Below are 23,791 nucleotides of genomic sequence, written 5' to 3' on the forward strand. Positions count from 1 at the left end.
CTACTGTTTAACAAGGACTGATTTAAATTGTGTTTGCACAACAAATGTTTTGGCGCTTTTGTTCATGTGGGAGAATATTCCAATTAAGGTGCACTACACACTACTTTTGAATTCATTATTGGGCTTTGCATATACAATGCAGTTAATCGCGATTAATCGGAGAAATAGTGTGATTAACTTCGATTAAAATTTTTAATCGTTGCCCAGCCCTAATATATATATATATATATATATTTATATATATATATATATATATATATATATATATATATATACATATGATATGTGTGTGTGTATGTATATGTATATATGAGGTAGATCACCTCGACTTGGTCATTTATTAAATAATTGATTAACGTGGAAAAACTTATTGGGGTGTTACCATTTAGTGGTCAATTGTACGGAATATGTACTGTACTGTGCAATCTACTAATACACATTTCAATCAATCAATCAATGCCTACTGAGCCTATGGGGCTATTATTGTGGCTCAATTTGCCTTTTTTATTGTAATGTATTATTATTTAATATATATATATAACTGTTTTAGTTGCTTAAGAGATATTCCTGGCTCTGAATTTGCTCATTGCAAATTTTATGTTTTTGTGTATTATTTGTGGCCGTAATCATTACACAATCAGGTTACTCATTAGTTACTCAGTACTTACTTTTACTCAAGTAAATATTCGGGTGACTATTCCTTACTTTTACGTGAGTAATAAATCTCTGAGTAACAGTACTCTTACTTGAGTACAATTTCTGGCTACTCTACCCACCATATATATGTATGTATGAATATATATACAAATATATATATATATATATATATATATATATATATATATATAGATATATATATACACAGCAAAGTAATCCCCCAGTCTGCAGTGACATAAATAAACAACATTGAGAAAATAATAATTACATTTCTAATTATATTATAAGCCAATGACTTTGGTTGGGGGGCGGGACTTCCGGAAGAGATAGGGAAGTGGCGTTATTGATAGGAAAGAGAGTTTCGGGTTTTGCTGGGAAAAGGGTGTCGACACACATTAGAGCAGTTGTGTGGTTGAATTGCATCTTGTACAATAAAGACAAGACAAACAATGAAGTCGTATGAGCCTACATTCCTGGGATTATTACGTTAAGTATAACTAATCCGCTTATACATGAACAAACTATCTTCAAACCTTATTTAGTAGTCTTAAGTATGAACGATACACAATACATGTGTTTTACTTCGTAATGGGCAAAATAACTGCATAAAACACGCAGTTGCCCCGTCAATTGCGTCATCCAACGATCTATCACGCATGCATGGATTGTTTCTGTCTGTTCCACATCCGCGCATCTACATCGACTGCGCATGTCTGTCCTATCCAACATGGCGGTGCATCGGGATTCGCGTGCGGTTTTCGCCGACGGAGTGCGAGCTGTGCTGCAATCCTGGCCCGTTCTTCAGGTGAACACATGAACACATTAACCTTGTCATTTGTTAACGTGTGGTTGGACGGCTTTCTGAGTGTGCGCTTGCACAACGAGAGGCGAGCGTGTTGAGCTAGCTGGCTAGCTAGGACATGCTGTATTATTAACATGGGATTAACCACATAGACATCCTATGAGTAGATGCAGCATTGGCTGCTGTGACGTGAGAAATTGGGTCGCCATCTTGAAGTGGTGATGAGGAGCTGGCAAGCAGCCTAAACTGACAGTTGACAGGTAAAAAACAAAGATGCTAAACCGACAGTTGACAGGTAGAAAACAAAGATGCTAAACTGACAGTTGACAGGTAGAAAACTATGATGGTAATCTGACAGTACACAAAGCTACTAATCTGACAATTGACAGATAAAAAACAAGACGCTAAACTGACAGTTGACACGTAAAAAACAAAGATGCTCAATTGACAGTTGACAGGTAAAAAACAAAGATGCTAAACTGACAGTTGACACGTAGAAAACAAAGATGCTAAACTGACAGTTGACAGGTAAAAAACAAAGATGCTAAACCGACAGTTGACAGGTAGAAAACTAATATGCTAATCTGACAGTTGGCGGGTTGAAAAAAAAGATGCTAAACTGACATTTGACAGGTAGAAAACAAAGATGCTAGACTGACAGTTGACAGGTAGAAAACAATGATGCTAAACAGACAGTTGGCAGGTTAAAAAAATGCAAAACTGTCAGTTTACAAGTAGAAAAAAAAATTACTAAACTGACGGTTGACAGGTAGAAAACAAGATGCTAAATTTACAGTTGACGGGTAGAACACAAAGATGCTAAACTGACAGTTGACAGGTAGAAAACAAAGATGCTAAACTGACAGTAGACAAGGAGAAAAAAAAGATACTAAACTGACGGTTGACAGGTAGAAAACAAAGATGCCAAATTGACACTTGACAAGTAGAAAACAAATATGCTATACTGGCAGTAGACAGGTAGAAAACAAAGATGCTAAAGTGACAGTAGACAGGTAGAATTTTTTTTTTCTAAATTGACAAGTAGAAAACTAAGATGCTAGACTGACAGTTGACAGGTAGAAAACAAAGATGCTAAACTGACATTTGATTGGTGTTCAGCGTTTTCCTGCTCAAATGAGCAAACTGTTGAAACTAAGAATTGGGGTTACTTTTCACAAGTAAGATTTTTTTGAAAATGCAAAACTGACAGTTGACAAGTAGAAAAAAAAGATATTAAACTGACAATAGACAGGTAGAAAACAAAGATGCTAAACTGACAGTAGACAAGGAGAAAACAGATGCTTAACTGGCAGTTGACATGTAGAAAACAAGATGCTAAACTTACAGTTGACAGGTAGAAAACAAAGATGCTAAACTGACAGTTGACAGGTAGAAAACAAAGATGCTAAACTGACGGTTGACATGTAGAAAACAAAAATGCTAAACTGACAGTTGACAGGTAGAAAACAAAGATGCTTAACTGACAGTTGACATGTTGAAAACAAAGATGCTGAACTGATAGTTGACAGGTAGAAAAAATAGATGCTAAACTGACAGTTGACAGGTAGAAAACAAAGATGCTAAACTGACAGTTGACATGTTGAAAACAAAGATGCTGAACTGATAGTTGACAGGTAGAAAAAAAAGATGCTAAACTGACAGTTGACGTGTAGAAAACAAAGATGCTAAACTGACAGTTGACATGTACAAAACAAAGATGCTAAACTTACAGTTGATAGGTAGAAAACAAAGATGCTAAACTTACAGTTGAAAGGTAGAAAACAAAGATGCTAAACTGACAGTTGACAGGTTGAAAACAAAGATGCTAAACTGACAGTTGACACGTAGAAAATAAAGATGCTAACCTGACAGTTGACAGTAAGAAAACAAAGATGCTAAACTGACACTTGACAGGGAGAAATCAAAGATGCTAAACTGACAGTTGACAGGGAGAAAACAAAGATGCTAAACTGACAGTTGACAGGGAAAAACAAAGATGCTAAACTGACAGTTGACAGGTAGAAAACAAAGATGCTAAACTTACAGTTGACAGTAGGGGTGTAACAGTACATGTATTTGTGTTGAACTGTTTCGGTACGGGGGTTTCGGTCCGGTTCGGAGGTGTATCGAACGAGTTTGTAAGCTAAAGTCTTAACAAGCTACTCTGCTTTCTGCCTCTGTCTCAGCAGCAAGCATTGTCCCACCCACACAACCATCTGATTGGTTACATACAAAGCCAATCAGCAGTGCGTATTCAGAGCAATGTAACAGCCAATCAGCAGTGCGTATTCAGAGCGCATGTAGTCAATGCTTCAGCGCCGAGCAGATATGTGTTTAGCACGTGAACAGCGGACAGCGTACACTCCCCAAATTATAAAAAACACCTCCCAGTCACAACTACTACTAACATCCCTATGAGCCCGTTGACCTTCTAAAAACTTAAACTGCAGCTCAGCTCGCTCGCAGTTCTGGCTTGAGGTGAAGGCTAATGAGCTTTTAGCGTAACGTTAGCTCATTTTGCTGTGTGTGTGTGTGTGTCAGGAGATCTTACGATTGAGATCTCATGAAACAGTTCTGTAGAGATGAAGTAGTCTTGTGATTTTTCCCACACACACATATATATATATATATATATATATATATATATATATATATATATATATATATATATATATATATATATATATATATATATATATATATATATATATATATATATACCTTGTGTTTATTTATTGTTTTACTCATTCCCAGCTGAATATCAGGTCCCACCCGTGACTCCTTAAATTGCTTAGTGGCAGCAACACCTGGAGAACTTGGGTGCGTTTGTAACACTATGTATATACAACCTAATCATATTGTTTCTTCAACTTAAAAATAGCTGACCGTTTTTTGTTTTTTTCCCCCCTTCTCTGGGATTACATTCCCTGTTTTGATCTCGAACGTCTGGTCACTTATAGTGTGCCGCGGCACATTAGTGTGCCGTGAGATACAGTCTGGTGTGCCGTGGGAGATTGTCTAATTTCACCTATTTGGGTTAAAAATATTTTTTGCAAAGCAGTAATTATAGTCTGCAAATGATGTGTTGTTGTTGAGTGTCGGTGCTGTCTAGAGCTCTTCAATATCAGTAGGTGGCAGCCGGTAGCTAATTGCTTTGTAGATGTCGGAAACAACCGGAGGCAGTATGCAGGTAAAAAGGTTTCTAATGCTTAAACCAAAAATAAACAAAATGTGGGTGCCCCTAAGAAAAGGCATTGAAGCTTAGGGGAGGCTATGCAGAACCAAACTAAACCTGAACGGGCTAATAAAGTAAACAAATATTGAATGCTGGATGACAGCAAAGACTTACTGTGGAGCGAAGACGGCGTCCACAATGTACAACCGAACATGACATGACAATTAACAATGTCCCCACAAAGAAGGATGAAAACAACTGAAATATTCTTGATTGCTAAAACAAAGGAATATCGCTTAAAGGAAGACATGAAACTGCTACAGTGAAATACCAACAAAAAGAGAGAAAAAGCCACCAAAATAAGAGTGCAAGACAAGAAGTAAAACACTACACACAGGAAAACAGCAAAAAAGTGAAAATAAGTCATGATGTGATGTGACAGTACATCTACTTTGAGACAAGAGCTATAGTGATGCATGCTTGCTCATGCTTTAAGGTCATATCCAACAATTGCGACAACCACATTTTACTGTTAATTTCTTTTGGTGGTGTGCCTCCGCATTTTTTCAACGCAAAAAATGTGCCTCGGCTCAAAAAAGGTTGAAAAACATTGACTTATAGCATATAAGAATATTCTATTACCGTTAAGGAAACAATCAATAATAAAACATGAGTCCTTTATCATAGCTAGATGTATGACAAAAAAAAATGCGTGAAAATCAGTGGTATTCAGTGAGGTACGATGAATTAGATGCGCTGACAGTTCATTGCTGCTGCCAAATGAATTGCAGTGAGTGGAGCGGATCACCACTCCAAGATGGCGGCCCTGCGTCTCGTCAGTAGCAATCGATACTGCGTCTACTAAGAAAATGTACCCTGACTAATCACGCTTTGACCCGGCTGGTCCACTGGTGGTGACATAACGCGGAGAAGAGTGTTGCCATGGTTACACACACTGGTGTGTCCCCCCTCCCCCTCTCAGATCGCGGTGGACAACGGCTTCGGAGGAGTCTACGGGCAGCAGAAAGCCGACTGGATGGCGGACGTGGTCCAGCAGTACTTCCACGACAACAGTAAATACGACCACGTGACACGTGACACCTTCCACCCGCACGCTTTGTCTTTCAGCGCGTCTTGTGTGTCCAGCCGACCTGGAGCAGTGTGAAGTGGAAGACTACATCGCCACCCTCATGGACCAGGAGTTCCACACCGTGGTGGACGACGGCAGCTTACCGCAGGTCAACCTCCACCTCTACCAATACCATGTGCACGCTACTAACCGCACCAAAAGACTAAGTACAAATCAGTGCAATTGACACAATTCATTGTCAAATTAAATATAAAAAACAAAAAATCAGACATTTGATGTCAGCATGCTAATATTAGCATGCTAGCTTTTTGTTATAATATTTTGTTACGTTAGCATATATAGTGTTTATTAGGGGTGTGGGGAAATATCGATTCGAATACGTTGTGCGATTCAGAATCGATTCTCTTTTTTTTTTTTATCGATTTAAAAAAAAAAAATCAATTCAACAAACCACTACACAGCAATACCATAACAATGCAATCCAATTCCAAAACCAAACCTGACCCAGCAACACTCAGAACTGCAATAAACAGAGCAATTGAGAGAAGACACAAACACGACACAGAACAAACCAAAAGTAATGAAACAAAAATGAATATTATCAACAACAGTATCAATATTAGTTATAATTTCATCATAGCAGTGATTAAAAATCCCTCACTAACATTATCATTAGACATTTATAAAAAATGAAAAAAAGAACAATAGTGTCACAGTGGCTTACACTTGCATCGCATCTCATAAGCTTGACAACACACTGTGTCCAATGTTTTCACAAAGATAAAATAAGTCATATTTTTGGTCCGTTCAATAGTTAAAACAAATTTTCATTATTGCAATCAGTTGATAAAACATTGTCCTTTACAATTATAAAAGCTTTTTTTTTAAAAAATCTACCACTCTGCTAGCATGTCAGCAGACTGGGGTAGATCCTGCTGAAATCCTATGTATTGAATGAATACAGAATTGTTTTGAATCGAAAAAACATAATTTTTAAACCAAAAATCGTGTTAAATCAAAAAAAAAAAAAAATCTATGTATAATCGAATCGTGACCCCAAAAATTGATATTGAATGGAATCGTGGGACACCCAAAGATTCGCAGCCCTAGTGTATATACTGTCATTTTGCAGGTATATACCTCAGAAATATTTCCATAGTTCACACATGCTAACTGTTAGTAGGTTATCTTTATTATGCTATCTTTTTTTCCATCTTGTTTTGCAGTTATACCCTGTCTTGCTAACATGCTAGCTTTGAGCTAATTTTACAGGTGTACACCTTCAAGTCCAATATTTTGTTACGTTAGCTCTCAGGTATACACCTCAGAAATATTTATTTATTTCACATACCGTATTTCCTTGAATAGCCGCTGGGCATGTAATATGCACCTGCTTCGAATTACGGCCGGGTAATATTCGCTCCCCTAATTAATAAGCGCATGCTTACTTTTACCGCCGGGTCAAATTTATGACGTCACAAGTGACCCTTCCCCTACCGTCATTTCAAAACGATGGAGGAGGTTTTTTTGCTCTTACTGTGTGTAATCCAGGGGTCTTGTTCCACAGCCATACAGATCACACTAATGGTTGTGATATAAAACAACTTCAACACTCTTAATAATATGCGCCACGCTCTGTGAACCCTAACCAAACACATTTCTGGAGAACATTGGCCCTGCAACACACCACAAACGCAACACAACACCTACCCACAATGCAATGCATCCACGACTCCTGGCTACACCGTCCATACCCCCGCTGGCACCAAACCCCCCCACCACCCCCGTCCGTGCGTTGGTTGAGGTGGGCGGGGTTGAGGGGGCGTGTATAATATATCCAAGAGTCACGGGTACACGGCATTATGGGTAATCCCTATGCTGCGTTTAGAATGTGCCACAGAGCCAATGCTCTCCAGAAATGTGCTTGGTGTGGGTTCACAGAGTGTGGCGCATATTAGTAAGAGTTTTAAAGTTGTTTATATCCCAAACATCAGTGTAAAAGCTATGGCTGTTGACCAAGTATGCATTGCAATCTCGTACCAAAAGCAGCGAAATGCATGCGTCCGGCCCTCACGCAGACAGCATGTTGTAAAAGTGGGTACGAGACATGCTGTAGAGCAGCGGTCCCCAACAACCGGGCCGCGGACGCAGAATATTTCATTATTAATTTAATTTTATTATCAGACTCAATTTTTTACTGCATGCCATTGGTAAGCGCATGGGTGAGCAGAGGTTTTAAAATTATTAGCGACTGCTTACTTTTACCGCATGTTTTGAATAGGCACAGGAGTGAGAAGAGGTTTCAAATTGATTAGCGCCCCGGCGGCTATTCAAGGAAATACGGTATGCTAGCTGTTAGTAGGTTAACTTTATTATACTAGCTTTTTTAGCTCGTTCTGTCTTGCTAACATGCTGTCACGCCAAATTACTTCCTACTTCAAAAACCTGCCTCCCCCCATTTACTTCCGGGGTCTCATTTCCTCTTACGTTGATTAGCTTATTGATAAGCTAACACCATCCAGTCAACAAATTTATTAGTCAATTGGTAAAAATATTTGCGAGGTAGCTACAACCAAAATATCTAGCTAGCTAGCAAGCTATGACAGGTAAAACACAAAACAAAATATGAATACGTTTTAACAATGAAAATAGTTATATCCTTAAGTAACAAAACTCCAAAGAACAATATTTGCAAATGAGAAGGAATAGAGAATTTTTTTATCGTGTTAATCGATTTCTTCAGATTCCAGCAGCAAAGTATCCTTCCAGCGACGAGCAGTCAAAGCCGAAGTGTGATGTAAGAGGAAAGATGACACCGGAAGTAAATGGGGGAATAATGTTTTTGTAGGGGGGAAGAAATTTGGCGTGACAATGCCAATGTCAACATGCTAGCTTTGAGCTAATTTTAAAGGGGTACATCTCAGAGTCAAATATTTTGTTACGTTAGCATATATAGTGTATATACTGTCATTTTGCAGGTGTACACCTCAGAAATATTTCTATAGTTCACACATGCTAACTGTTAGTAGGTTATCTTTATTATGCTAGCTTTTTCCATCTTGTTTTGCAGTTGTGAAGTGAAGTGAATTATATTTATATAGCGCTTTTCTCTAGTGACTCAAAGCGCTTTACATAGTGAAACCCCATATCTAAGTTACATTTAAACCAGTGTGGGTCGCACTGGGAGCAGGTGGGTAAAGTGTCTTGCCCAAGGACACAACGGCAGTGACTAGGATGGCGGAAGTGGGAATCGAACCTGCAACCCTCAAGTTGCTGGCATGGCCACTCAACCAACCGAGCTATGCCGCCCCTTACCGTTATACCCTGTCTTGCTAACATGCTAGCTTTGAGCTAATTTTACAGGTGTACACCTTCAAGTCAACTATTTTGTTACGTTAGCTTGCAGGTATACACCTCAGAAATATTTATTTATTTCACATATGCTAACTGTTAGTAGGTTATCTTTATTATGCTAGTTTTTTTTAGCTTGTTTTACAGATATACCCCTTCTAGCTAACATGCCAATTTTAACATGCAAGCTTTGAGCTAATTTTATAGGTGTACACCTCCGAGACAAATATTTTGTTACTTTGGCATGCAGGTGTATATATTGTAATTTTATTACGTTAGCATGCATGTGTATATACTGTAATTTTGCAGGTATACACCTCAGAAATGTGTGTAGTCCACTAATGCTAACTGTTAGCAGGTTAACTTTATTATGGCAGCTTTTTTAGTTTGTTTTGCAGTTATACCCTGTCTTGCTAAAATGCCAATGTTAACATGCTAGCTTTGAGCTAATTTTGCAGGTATACACCTCAGACTCAAACATTTTGTTACATTAGCATGCAGGTATATAGGTTCTGTAATTTTGCAGATACATACCTCCAGACTCAAATATTTCTTTATTTCACATATGCTAACTGTTAGCAGGTTAACTTTATTATGCCAGCTTTTTTAGTTTGTTTAGTAGTTATACCTGTCTTGCTGAAATGCCAATGTTAACATGCTAGCTTTGACCTAATTTTACAGGTGTACACCTCCGAGTCAAATATTTTGTTACGTTAGCTTGGAGGTATACACCTCAGAAATGTATATATTTCACACATGCTAACTGTTAGCTGGTTAACTTTATCATGCCAGCTTTTGTTAGTTCATTTTGCGGTTATACCCTGTCTTGCTAACATGCTAGCTTTGAGGTAATTATACAGGTGTACACCTTCAATTTGAATATTTTGTTACGTTAGCATGCAGGTATACACCTCAAATATATTTATGTATTTTACATATTATCTTTATTAAGCTAGTTTTTTTCCATCTCGTTTTGCAGTTATACCCTGTTTTGCTAACATGCCAATGTCAACATGCTAGCGTTGAGCTAATTTTACAGGTGTACACCTCCGAGTCAAATATTTTGTTACGTTAGCATGCAGCTGTATGTATATACTGTAATTTTGCAGATACACACCTCAGAAATGTATATATTACACTAATGCTAACTGTTAGCAGGTTAACTTCATTATGCCAGCTTTTTTAATTTGTTTTGCAGTTATACCCTGTCTTACTAACATGCTAATGTTAACATGCTAGTTTTGAGCCAATTTTACAGGTGTACACCTCCGAGTCAATTATTTTGTTACATTAGCATGCACGTATATATATATATATATATATATATATATATATATATACTGTAATTTTGCAAGTATATACCTCCAGACTCAAATATTTTTTTTCATTTCACATATGCTAACTGTTAGCAGGTTAACTTTATTATGCCAGCTTTTTCCATTTCGTTTTGCAGTTATACCTGTCTTGCTAAAATGCCAATGTTAACATGCTAGCTTTGAGCTAATTTTGCAAGTATACACCTCAGACTCAAATATTTTGTTAGATTAGCATGCATGTATATATACTGTAATTTTGCAGATATACACCTCCAGACTCAAATATTTATTTCACATATTCTAAATGTTAGCAGGTTAACTTTATTATGCACGATTCTTTAGCTCATTTTGCAGTTGTACCCTGTCTTGCTAAAATGCAAATGTTAACTTGCTAGATCATGAGCTAATTTTACAGGTGTACACCTTCGAGTCAACTGTTTTGTTACGTTAGCTTGCAGGTGTATATATATATCCATCCATCCATCCATCTTCTTCCGCTTATCCGAGGTCGGGTCGCGGGGGCAACAACCTAAGCAGGGAAACCCAGACTTCCCTCTCCCCAGCCACTTCGTCTAGCTCTTCACGGGGGATCCCGAGGCGTTCCCAGGCCAGCCGGGAGACATAGTCTTCCCAACGTGTCCTGGGTCTTCCCCGTGGCCTCCTACCAGCTGGACGTGCCCTAAACACATCCCTAGGGAGGCGTTCGGGTGGCATCCTGACCAGATGCCCGAACCACCTCATCTGGCTCCTCTCGATGTGAAGGAGCAGCGGCTTTACTTTGAGTTCCTCCCGGATGGCAGAGCTTCTCACCCTATCTCTAAGGGAGAGCCCCGCCACACGGCGGAGGAAACTCATTTCGGCCGCTTGTACCCGTGATCTTATCCTTTCGGTCATGACCCAAAGCTCATGACCATAGGTGAGGATGGGAACGTAGATCGACCGGTAAATTGAGAGCTTTGCCTTCCGGCTCAGCTCCTTCTTCACCACAACGGATCGGTACAACGTCCGCGTTACTGAAGACGCCGCACCGATCCGCCTGTCGATCTCACGATCCACTCTTCCCTCACTTGTGAACAAGACTCCTAGGTACTTGAACTCCTCCACTTGGGGCAGTGTCTCCTCCCCAACCCGGAGATGGCATTCCACCCTTTTCCGGGCGAGAACCATGGACTCGGACTTGGAGGTGCTGATTCTCATTCCGGTCGCTTCACACTTGGCTGCAAACCGATCCAGTAAGAGCTGAATATCCCGGTCAGATGAAGCCATCAGGACCACATCATCTACAAAAAGCAGAGACCTAATCTTGCGGTCACCAAACCGGAACCCCTCAACGCCTTGACTGCGCCTAGAAATTCTGTCCATAAAAGTTATGAACAGAATCGGTGACAAAGGACAGCCTTGGCGGAGTCCAACTCTCACTGGAAATGTGTTCGACTTACTGCCGGCAATGCGGACCAAGCTCTGGCACTGATCGTACAGGGAGCGCACCGCCACAATAAGACAGTCCGATACCCCATACACTCTGGGCACTCCCCACAGGACTTCCCGAGGGACACGGTCGAATGCCTTCTCCAAGTCCACAAAGCACATGTAGACTGGTTGGGCAAACTCCCATGCACCCTCAAGAACCCTGCGGAGAGTATAGAGCTGGTCCACAGTTCCACGACCAGGACGAAAACCAGACTGTTCCTCCTGAATCCGAGGTTCGACTATCCGGCGTAGCCTCCTCTCCAGTACACCTGAATAAACCTTACTGGGAAGGCTGAGGAGTGTGATCCTGCGATAGTTGGAACACACCCTCCGGTCCCCCTTCTTAAAGAGAGGAACCACCACCCCGGTCTGCCAATCCAGAGGTACCGCCCCCGATGTCCACGCGATGCTGCAGAGTCTTGTCAACCAAGACAGCCCCACAGCCTTAAGGAACTCCGGGCGGGTCTCTTCCACCCCCGGGGCCTTGCCACCGAGGAGCTTTTTAAAAACCTCAGCGACCTCAGCCCCAGAAATAGGAGAGTCCACCACAGATTCCCCAGGCACTGTGTTGGTGGGATTGAGGAGGTCTTCGAAGTATTCCTTCCACCTATCCACAACATCCGCAGTTGAGGTCAGCAGAACACCATCCACGGTGTTGATAGTGCACTGCTTCCCCTTCCTGAGGCGGCGGACGGTGGTCCAGAATCGCTTCGAAGCCGTCCGGAAGTCGTTTTCCATGGCTTCCCCGAACTCCTCCCATGTCCGAGTTTTTGCCTCAGCGACCGCTGAAGCCGCACACCGCCTGGCCTGTCGGTACCTGTCCACTGCCTCCGGAGTCCTATGAGCCAAAAGGACCCGATAGGACTCCTTCTTCAGCTTGACGGCATCCCTCACCGCTGATGTCCACCAAGGGGTTTTAGGATTACCGCCCCGACAGGCACCAACTACCTTGCGGCCACAGCTCCGATCAGCCGCCTCGACAATAGAGGTGCAGAACATGCTTCACTCGGACTCAATGTCCAGCACCTCCCTCGTGACATGTTCGAAGTTCTTCCGGAGGTGGGAATTGAAACTTTGTCTGACAGGAGACTCTGCCAGACGTTCCCAGCAGACCCTCACAATGTGTTTGGGCCTGCCAGGTCTGTCCGGCATCCTCCCCCACCATCGCAGCCAACTCACCACCAGGTGATGATCGGTAGAAAGCTCCGCCCCTCTTTTCACCCGAGTGTCCAAAACATAAGGCCGCAAATCCGATGACACAACTACAAAGTCGATCATGGAACTGCGGCCTAGGGTGTCCTGGTGCCAAGTGCACATATGGACACCCTTATGTTTGAACATGGTGTTTGTAATGGACAAACTGCGACAAGCACAAAAGTCCAATAACAAAACACCACTCGGGTTCAGATCCGGGCGGCCATTCTTCCCAATCACGCCTCTCCAGGTTTCACTGTCGTTGCCAACATGAGCGTTGAAGTCCCCCAGTAGGACAAGGGCATCACCCGGGGGAGCACTTTCCAGTACTCCCTCGAGTGTACCCAAAAAGGGTGGGTACTCTGAACTGCTGTTTGATGCGTAAGCACAAACAACAGTCAGGACCCGTCCCCTCCACCCGAAGGCGGAGGGAGGCTACCCTTTCGTCCACTGGGTTGAACTCCAACGTGCAGGCTTTAAGCCGGGGGGCAACCAGAATTTCCACCCCAGCCCGTCGCCTCTCACTGTCGGCAACGCCAGAGTGGAAGAGGGTCCAGTCCCTCTCAAGAGAAGTGGTTCCAGAGCCCTTGCTGTGCGTCGAAGTGAGTCCGACTATATCCAGCCGGAACTTCTCCACTTCGCGCACTAGCTCAGGCTCTTTCCCCCCCAGTGAGGTGACGTTCCACGTCCCAAGAGCTAGCTTCTGTAGCCGAGGATCGGACCGCCAAGTGCCCTGCCTTCGGCTGCCGCCCAGCTCACATTGCACCCGACCTCTATGGCCCCTGTATGGGTGGTGAGCCCATTGGAGGGGTGACCCACGTTGCCTCTTCGGGCTGTGCCCGGCCGGACCCCATGGGAACAGGCCCGGCCACCAGGCGCTCGCCATCGTGCCCCACCTCCGGGCCTGGCTCCAGAGGGGGGCCCCGGTGACCCGCGTCCGGGCAAGGGAAATCTGGGTCCATGTTTTTTCTTCTTCATAGAGGTCTTTGAGTGTGTGTATATATATATATATATATATATATATATATATATATATATATATATATATATATATATATATATATATATATATATATATATATATATATATATATATATATATATATATATATATATATTGTCATTTTGCAGGCATACACCTCAGAAATTTCTTTATTTCACATACGCTAACTGTTAGCAGGTTAACTTTATTATGCTAGTTTTTTCAGCTCATTTGGCAGTTATACCCTGTCTCGCTAGTAGGCCAATGTTAACATGCTAGCTTTGAGCTAATTTTACAGGTGTACACCTGAGTCAAATATTTTGTTACGTTAGCATGCAGGTTTATATACATACTGTCATTTTGCAGGTATACACCTCAGAAATATTTCCATATTTTACACATGTTAACTGTTATTAGGTAACTTTATTATGCCAGTGCTTTTAAGCTCGTTTTGCAGGTGTACTCCGTCTTGCTAGCATGTTAATTTTAACATGTTAGCTTTGAGATCATTTTACAGATGAACACTTCTGAGTCGAGGATTTTGTACTCTAAACATGCTAACTGTTAACATGTAAGCAAGGTTAGCTTTTTTGTGACCTGACACTACCTGGCTAGCATGCTAAACATTAGCATTTCAGTTCAGATTTTCAGCATCCACACACAATTTGTGCTAAAATTAGTTTTTTTTTTCCCGTTAATAGATTTAATCCATTTATTCAAATAGATAGAAAATATAGAATTAGTATTAGTAATGGAATTGATAGTAGCGTAATGAAGTTGCGATGTTTACGAGCATCAAGTGTTTTTTGTTGAGTTATGGTGATCATTTTTACTAACGCAGGAAATAAATTCTTGGACATGGGATGATTTAAATGAACACCATTTGTAGTTTTTGCTTTTGTTGTTTTAGTTTGCATCACAATTGTATGTATTAAAAAGTAAATAATAATTTTTTGGTTGATGTTGTTCACTAATATGTTTGATTAGTTGTGTTTACCGTTTTTAATTATGACTAAAAAAGTACAACGTCCCAAAACATGCAAGGATCCTGATAACGTATCACATATGATGGGTCCTGTTTTTACTAGCTATCAGATCGGCACAAAAATGTGCAGTATCGCCCGCCCCTAGTCGATACAGTAGTCTAAAAATGTTTCCTCACAAGGTTTCTTATTGTCATCCCACTGGGTTGAGTTTTTTTTCTTGCCCTGATGTTGCATCTGAGCCGAGGATGTCGTTGGGGCTTGTGCAGCCCTTTGAGACACTCGTGATTTAGGGCTATATAAGTAAACATTGATTGATTGATTGAAAAATGGCACCGTGTGTGTCCTCAGGTGTGCGTTGGTCTGATGCAGATGTTCAGCCAGTGGCAGCAGGGGGCGCTGGAGCAGCTCACACACTCCATCCAATCGCTGACGCAGAACAAGACTCTTAGGGCAAAGGTCACGGCCGCGCCCACACCGTCGGAGTCAGAGAGTGATGAAGAGACACAGGTGTGGCGCACACACACACACGCGCGCACACACACACACACCTACAGGTTTTTGAGTGACTATGATACTTGTCACATGCTAACTGTTGACATTCTAACATTTGCAAGTTGGTACTTGACACATCCTAACTTTTAGCACACTTTAGCATTTTAGCACGCTAACTTATTTATTTTTTTTGCCAATTTTGCTGTCGGAACACATTAGACTCATAACTTGGGACTTGACACATGCTAACTTTTAACACACTAATGTTAGCATTTTAGCACGCTAACATTTTTTTTTGCCAATTTTGCTGATGGAACGCATTAGACTCATAATTTGGTACTTGACACACGCTAACTTTTTAATGCAGTTTTACAGTCGAACACCTCAGTTATATGTGTTGGTCCTTGTTGCATGCTAACTGTTAACATTCTAGCATGTTAAAATTTTGATCCAGTTTTACAGCTGAACACCTCAGGGTCATAGGTTGGCACTTGACAAATGCTAACTTTTAGCACACTGTCAGCATTTTAGCACGCTAACTTTTTTTTTTGCCAATTTTGCTGTCTGAACGCATTAGACTCATAACTTGGTACTTGACACATGCTAACTTTTTAATGCAGTTTTACAGTCGAACACCTCAGCTATATGACTTGATGCTTGTAGCATGCTAACATTTTTAGCCAATTTTACAGCTGAACACCTCAGTCATGTAAGTTGGTACTTGACACATGCTAACTTTTAACACACTAATGTTTGCATTTCAGCCCGCTAACTTTAAAAAAAAATTTAAACAATTTTGCTGTCGGAACGCATTAGACTCATAATTTGGTACTTGACACACGCTAACTTTTTAATGCAGTTTTACAGTCGAACACCTCAGTTATATGACTTGGTACTTGTCACATGCTAACTGTTTACATTCTAGCATGCTAACATTTTGATCCAGTTTTACAGCTGAACACCTCAAGAGTCATAAGTCGGTACTTAACACATGCTAACTTTTAGCACACTGTTAGCATTTTAGCATGCTAACTTTTTTTAGCCAATTTTGCTGTCTGAACCCATTTAACTCATAACTTGGTACTTGACACACGCTAACTTTTTAATGCAGTTTTACAGTCGAACACCTCAGTTATATGACTTGACACATGCTAACTGTTAACATTCTAGCATGCTAACATTTTTAGCCAATTTTACAGCTGAACACCTCAGAGTCATAAGTTGGTACTGGACATATGCTAACTTTTGGCACACTAATGTCAGCGTTTTTGCAGGGTAACTTTTTTTATTTTTTTTGCCAATTTTGCTGTCGGAATGCATTAGACTCATAACTTGGTACTTGACAAATGCTAACTTTAATGCAGTTTTACAGTCGAACACCTCAGTTATATGACTTGATGCTTGTAGCATGCTAACATTTTTAGCCAATTTTACAGCTGAACACCTCAGTCATGTAAGTTGGTACTTGACACATGCTAACTTTTAACACACTAATGTTTGCATTTCAGCCCGCTAACTTTAAAAAAAAATTTAAACAATTTTGCTGTCGGAACGCATTAGACTCATAATTTGGTACTTGACACACGCTAACTTTTTAATGCAGTTTTACAGTCGAACACCTCAGTTATATGACTTGGTACTTGTCACATGCTAACTGTTTACATTCTAGCATGCTAACATTTTGATCCAGTTTTACAGCTGAACACCTCAAGAGTCATAAGTCGGTACTTAACACATGCTAACTTTCAGCACACTGTTAGCATTTTAGCATGCTAACTTTTTTTAGCCAATTTTGCTGTCTGAACCCATTAAACTCATAACTTGGTACTTGACACACGCTAACTTTTTAATGCAGTTTTACAGTCAAACACCTCAGTTATATGACTTGACACATGCTAACTGTTAACATTCTAGCATGCTAACATTTTTAGCCAATTTTACAGCTGAACACCTCAGAGTCATAAGTTGGTACTGGACATATGCTAACTTTTGGCACACTAATGTCAGCGTTTTTGCAGGGTAACTTTTTTTTATTTTTTTTGCCAATTTTGCTGTCGGAATGCATTAGACTCATAACTTGGTACTTGACAAATGCTAACTTTTGGCACACTAATGTCAGCGTTTTTGCAGGGTAACTTTTTTTTTATTTTTTTTGCCAATTTTGCTGTCGGAATGCATTAGACTCATAACTTGGTACTTGACAAATGCTAACTTTAATGCAGTTTTACAGTCGAACACCTCAGTTATATGATTTGATGCTTGTAGCATGCTAACATTTTTAGCCAATTTTACAGCTGAACACCTCAGTCATGTAAGTTGGTACTTGACACATGCTAACTTTTAGCACACTAATGTTTGCATTTTAGCACGCTAACTTTAAAAAAATTTTTTTAACAATTTTGCTGTCAGAACGCATTAGACTCATCATTTGGTACTTGACACACGCTAACTTTTTAATGCAGTTTTACAGTCGAACACCTCAGTTATATGACTTGGTACTTGTCACATGCTAACTGTTTACATTCTAGCATGCTAACATTTTGATCCAGTTTTACAGCTGAACACCTCAAGAGTCATAAGTCAGTACTTTACACATGCTAACTTTTAGCACACTGTTAGCATTTTAGCATGCTAACTTTTTTTAGCCAATTTTGCTGTCAGAACCCATTAAACTCATAACTTGGTACTTGACACATGCTAACTTTTTAATGCAGTTTTACAGTCGAACACCTCAGTTATATGACTTGACACATGATAACTGTTAACATTCTAGCATGTTAACATTTTGATCCAGTTTTACAGCTGAACACCTCAGAGTCATAAGTTGGTACTTGACATATGCTAACTTTTGGCACACTAATGTCAGCGTTTTTGCAGGCTAACTTTTTTTTTTTTTTTTGCCAGTTTTGCTGTCGGAATGCATTAGACTCATAACTTGGCACTTGACAAATGCTAACTTTAATGCAGTTTTACAGTCGAACACCTCAGGTATATGATTTGATGCTTGTAGCATGCTAACATTTTTAGCCAATTTTACAGCTGAACACCTCAGTCATGTAAGTTGGTACTTGACACATGCTAACATTTAGCACACTAATGTTTGCATTTTAGCACGCTAACTTAAAAATTTTTTTTTTAACAATTTTGCTGTCAGAACGCATTAGACTTATCATTTGGTACTTGACACACGCTAACTTTTTAATGCAGTTTAACAGTCGAACACCTCAGTTATATGACTTGGTACTTGTCACATGCTAACTGTTTACATTCTAGCATGCTAACATTTTTAGCCAATTTTACCCCTGAACACCTCAACGTCATGCTAGTTGGTACTTGACACATGCTAACTCTTAGCACACTAATGACAGTATGTCCTAAAGAGGTAGGCATTTTTCTCAGGTCTCAAGAAGGTAAAAAATATTTGTGTGTGTGTGTGTAGGCGATGGAGTGTGAGACAACTTCAGTCAACACAACAAATCATCATCATCCTTCTCCTCAAGACGAAGATGGATGGACGCTGGTTCAAAAGAGAAAGTGACACGGAGGGACTTACCTTTGGACTTGATGATGTCATGGTGATCAGGCACGTGACCTTGTGGCCTTCAGGACGTGCTGGAAACAAAAGTCCATGTTTTGGCAAAAAAGGACAGCAGGCCAGTTGGATTTCTGTAAATCACGCCGACCGAGTTGCCGGTACACAAACGTGGCGAGTTTCATGTCGAATTCTGTCGGAATTATGCAATTTCAAAATAAAAAATCCAATTATTTAGTTGAAACAAAGATTTTGCCACAAGCAGAACTTTTAAATGACTTTTTGAGCGGTCAAACCAGGGGTGTCCAAATGGCCGGGGATCGTTTTTAACGGCCTAAAAAAATAAACATAAAAAGTGGGATAAAAGCGCAAAGAGTGGCATTGTTGACTATGATAACACAAAGCTGTTTTATTTTTTAAAACTGTCATTGCTTAAAACATAATAATGAATCAAACTCAGCGTTGTTTCGAATTATTGACCTGTTAGGTATTCTTCAAATATTCTACTTTGAAATCTTTTTTGGGGGAAATGTTGCATATTTTGTGTGTCTGTCATATAATGTCTTTGGAAAAAAAAAGGCATACAAAAATTCAAAAGTAGATACAATCCACGGATAGATCTAAAGTTGATCTAGAGCAGGGGCGTCAAAACATTTTCCATTCAGTAAAATGGAAAGATGCGGGGGTCACTTTGACACAGTTTGTGCATCCATCAATTTCGTACCGCTTGTCCCTTTTGGGGTCGCTGGAGCCTATCTCAGCTGCATTCGGGTGGTAGGCGGGGTACAACCTGGACAAGTCGCCATCTCATCGCAGGGCCAACACAGATAGACAATTTGTGCATTGATGCTAAAACAATGTATGTCAATATTTGCTGAACTAAACATCCATGTTAGCTTTGTGTTGTAGGTGACAATACTATTAGTCTAATCTAATTACTAGGGCAGGCAAAAATAACTTAATTCATGTGATTAATCCAAAAATAGTGCATTAACCACATGTACACACAGATTAATCACAGAGGTTATTTTTCTCCTTTGCATTGTATAAATTCTGACAGTAAATAGCATTTGTGAGCAAGTATTGGGGTCTTTTTTATATTAATTGGAAGTTTTAAGTTCATTAAATCATGTAAGCGAGTTTACGCCACTGACCTATAATACTTGGGATTTGATCCAATTTCAACAAAAACTGATTTTGAAAATATATAACTTGACAACAATCATCCATCCATCCATTTTCTACCGCTTGTCCCTTTCGGAGTCGCGGGGGGTGGAGGGATCGCTTTTTTTGTTAACAGTCACTGTAAAAAATAAAAATAAGTATCAAAATCAATGTAATGAATTATTGATCGATTTAAGGCACCAATGACTTCACATCAAATATTGATGTGAAGATTTTTGGGGGAAAATATTGCATATTTTGTGTTTTTGCCGTAAAACTGGGTGTTCTTTAACAAAAAGGGCATTTGAAAAAACACCTTTATATCAAGTTAACTGAAGTTAATCTAGAGACTTAAGTGTTAAAGTAAAAGTGAAGTGAATTATATTTATATATCACATTTTCTCTACTGACTCAAAGCGCTTTACATAGTGAAACCCAATATCTAAGTTACATTTAAACCAGTGTGGGTGGCACTGGGAGCAGGTGGGTAAAGTGTCTTGCCCAAGGACACAACGGCAGTGACTAGGATGGCGGACGGGGGGATCGAACCTGCAACACTCAGGTTGCTGGCACGGCCGCTCTACCAACTGAGCTATACCGCCTTTAAAAAAAAAAAAAAGTATGTCTTATTTTTAATGAGTGGGGCCCTTTTTGAATCCCCAATTATGTTAGTTGGCTCAAATAATAGTGTATATAAACATATTTATGTGTTTGTGTATCTATATATATATATATATATATACACTTACATACACACACGTATATGTGAGTGTATATCTATCTGTATATATATACGCATGTGTATGAGTGTATATATACATGTATGTGTGTATACATACATATAAATAGTATATATATATATACACACTCACACACATTTTCACACATATTTATGTGTATACATATGCATGTATATATAAGTATATAAACACCATATATATATATATATATATATATATATGTATATATATATATATTTATATATGCCTAATTTGAAACTTTTTTTATGACAGACCCGTGAACCAAACTTGAAAGGAGACCCAAAGGTTAAAAATAAATCTATATATTGCATGGTTTTGAAACGGAAAAATATCAAAATTGCCCCCGTGTGTTTTGATTTTTCAGTGGAAAAAGTTTGGACACCCGTGGATCAAACGATTGGCTAATTGATTCCACCTCCTGTTATCAGAGTTTATAAGAAGAAAAAGAGTCAGAAATAGAGATGTCCGATAATGGCTTTTTTGCCGATATCCGATATTGTCCAACTCTTAATTTCCAATACCGATATCAACCTATACCGATATATACAGTCATGGAATTAACACATTAATATGCCTAATTTTGTTGTGATGCCCTGCTGGATGCTTTAAACATTGTAACAAGGTTTTCAAAAATAAATCAACTCAAGTTATGGAAAAAAATTCCAACATGGCACTGCCATATTTATTATTGAAGTCACAAAGTGCATTATTTTTTTTAACATGCTTCAAAACAGCAGCTTGGAATTTGGGACATGCTCTCCCTGAGAGAGCATGAGGGGGTTGAGGTGGGGGGGTAAGGGGTAGCAGGGGGTGTATATTGTAGCGTCTCAGAAGAGTTAGTGCTGCAAGGGTTTCTGGGTATTTGTTCTGTTGTGTTTATGTTGTGTTACGGTGCGGATGTTCTCCCGAAATATGTTTGTCAGTCTTGTTTGGTGTGGGTTCACAGTGTGGCGCATATTTATAACAGTGTTAGAGTTGTTTATACGGCCACTGTTAGTGTGACCTGTATGGCTGTTGACCAAGTATGCCTTGCATTCACTTGTTTGTGTGAAAAGCTGTAGATATGTGATTGGGCCGGCCCGCAAAGGCAGTGCCTTTAAGGTTTATTGGCGCTCTGTTCTTCTCCCTACGCCCGTGTGCACAGCGGCGTTTTAAAAAGTCATAAATTTGACTTAAAAAAAAAAATAAAAAGATACCGATAATTTCCGATATTACATTTTAAAGCATTTATCGGCCGATAATATCGTCAGTCCGATATTATTGGACATCTGTAGTCAGAAATGAAGTCAGGTGTGAATAAAAGTCCAAGAATAAGAGATGGTTTTAAAAGCAGTGTTCATTGGAGACTCCAAATGAAAGAGTCCAGACTGTAGGTGAGAATGTGAGTAGGAATGTTTTTGTGTTCATACGTAGGCCCCGCCTACAGCTGGGGTAGGCTCCAGCTTCACCTTGATGACGACTGCCAGTGTAGAAACTAAACAGGCAATCTGTGACTATTTCAGCAATGATTTGAGTCTGCTTTTTTTGTTTGTTGGCCTGATGTATGTGTCTTGGTGGAAACACTGCTTGGTAAAACACCAGAAGAGATCAGGAGAAGACTGAAGGAACAGGAAGGAAGGCGGTGAACCGTGTGATCTTCACCACTCCGCCATCAGGTGTGCAGGAATTGGTCAGACTTACACGGTGTTCTGCCAAGGAAATAGAACAGGAAATGTAGCATGTAAATATTATGTCGCCAGTACAGAGGTGTCCCACGTGCAAATACAGCTCGCAGCACATTTTAAAAATACTATTAAAAGAGCAAACAAGGGAAATGTAACAAGAAAAAGCTGCAATATTGACTAATAACACAAAGCTGCTCTTGGCACTCTGACTTGTTGTGATTTTGGACTAAATTACAAACTGGACAACATCTTGGAGACGATGTCTGCTCTGCATGGCGAAGTATGATGCATTCAAAGATCCAAAATACACATTTAGGGTGAAAAGTTTGAATTTGTTTTTGCTCAAACACAAACATTCTAATCTGGACTGTTTTCCTGGGCTGCAGGCGATGTGGCGACGTCGTTACTTAGAGATTTCCCTAGAATACAGCAACAAACTCCCTCCCCGTCTCTCGTAGACATACACCAGTTATTTGTTGACTTTTGTTGGACTGACTGGCTGTGTAAGCGCGTTTGCGACACACACCTACCCGCCCCCTCGAGTTGTATGTCGTATGTATGTGTTTTGGGTTTTTTTTTCCTGGTTTTCTGACTAAAACTCAAAACTGTTATTGTTCAAAAAAATAATACCAAATCAAAATCTATGTTATGAATTACTGACGTATTTAATAATCCAATTATTTCACATCAAATATTCCATTTTGAAAAAAGTTTTGAGGAAAATTTTGCATATTTTGTGATTTTGGCATAAAAAAATATTTATTAATAAAACATTTAAAAAAATTAAAATGTTATGGCGATGGGTAAATCTGAAGTTGATCCATTTTAAACACTGAAAGAAAAATAAAACATTACTTTTTTTAAACACTTATAAGTTGGGGCCTTTTGGATCCCCAAAATTGTGTTGAATTTTTTCCCCCCAAAATAATCATTAATCAAAATCAATGCTGTTATGAATTAGCAACCTGTTTAAAGCTCCAAATTCCTTCACTTCAAGTATTTAATTTAAAAAATGCTTTGGGTTAGATTTGGCATATTTGTGGTTTTCTATTAAAAAACATAATTTTTTTAAATTATTAAAAAAAACTTACAACATAAAATTAATAAAAAATTAATGGCAACAGATGGATCTAAAGTGGATTTATAGAATTTGAA

General features: G+C 39.6%; 2 protein-coding genes across 3 annotated transcripts in view; one reads left to right on the plus strand and one right to left on the minus strand.

Annotated features, from left to right (window-relative positions):
• Positions 1-1,041: 1,041 nt before the first annotated feature.
• On the plus strand, positions 1,042-20,877 carry tsr2 (TSR2 ribosome maturation factor). Its single transcript, XM_061889762.1, has 5 exons — positions 1,042-1,462; positions 5,617-5,707; positions 5,781-5,872; positions 15,372-15,530; positions 18,955-20,877. Exons 1-5 carry the CDS (start codon positions 1,367-1,369, stop codon positions 19,051-19,053), a joined length of 537 nt encoding a protein of 178 aa, XP_061745746.1. The 5' UTR covers positions 1,042-1,366; the 3' UTR covers positions 19,054-20,877.
• Positions 20,878-21,823: 946 nt separating this feature from the next.
• The window catches only part of LOC133544445 (metabotropic glutamate receptor 6-like), a 37,677-nt gene continuing 35,709 nt past the window's right edge, over positions 21,824-23,791 (minus strand). For both annotated transcript variants that reach the window (XM_061889761.1, XM_061889760.1), the window contains exon 16: positions 21,824-22,660. The gene's annotated coding sequence lies outside the window, so the exon portion shown is untranslated. The remainder of the gene's footprint in view (positions 22,661-23,791) is intronic.

Source organism: Nerophis ophidion, linkage group LG27, assembly GCF_033978795.1.
Source record: "Nerophis ophidion isolate RoL-2023_Sa linkage group LG27, RoL_Noph_v1.0, whole genome shotgun sequence".
Lineage (NCBI taxonomy): Eukaryota > Metazoa > Chordata > Actinopteri > Syngnathiformes > Syngnathidae > Nerophis > Nerophis ophidion.

Excerpts from the sequence above, each read along its gene's own strand:
- tsr2 (XM_061889762.1), top strand. The coding sequence starts at position 1,367 with ATGTCTGTCCTATCCAACATGGCGGTGCATCGGGATTCGCGTGCGGTT. Across the intron at positions 1,463-5,616 it reads AATCCTGGCCCGTTCTTCAG|ATCGCGGTGGACAACGGCTT; the intron begins GTGAACACATGA and ends TCCCCCTCTCAG. Across the intron at positions 15,531-18,954 it reads AGAGTGATGAAGAGACACAG|GCGATGGAGTGTGAGACAAC; the intron begins GTGTGGCGCACA and ends GTGTGTGTGTAG.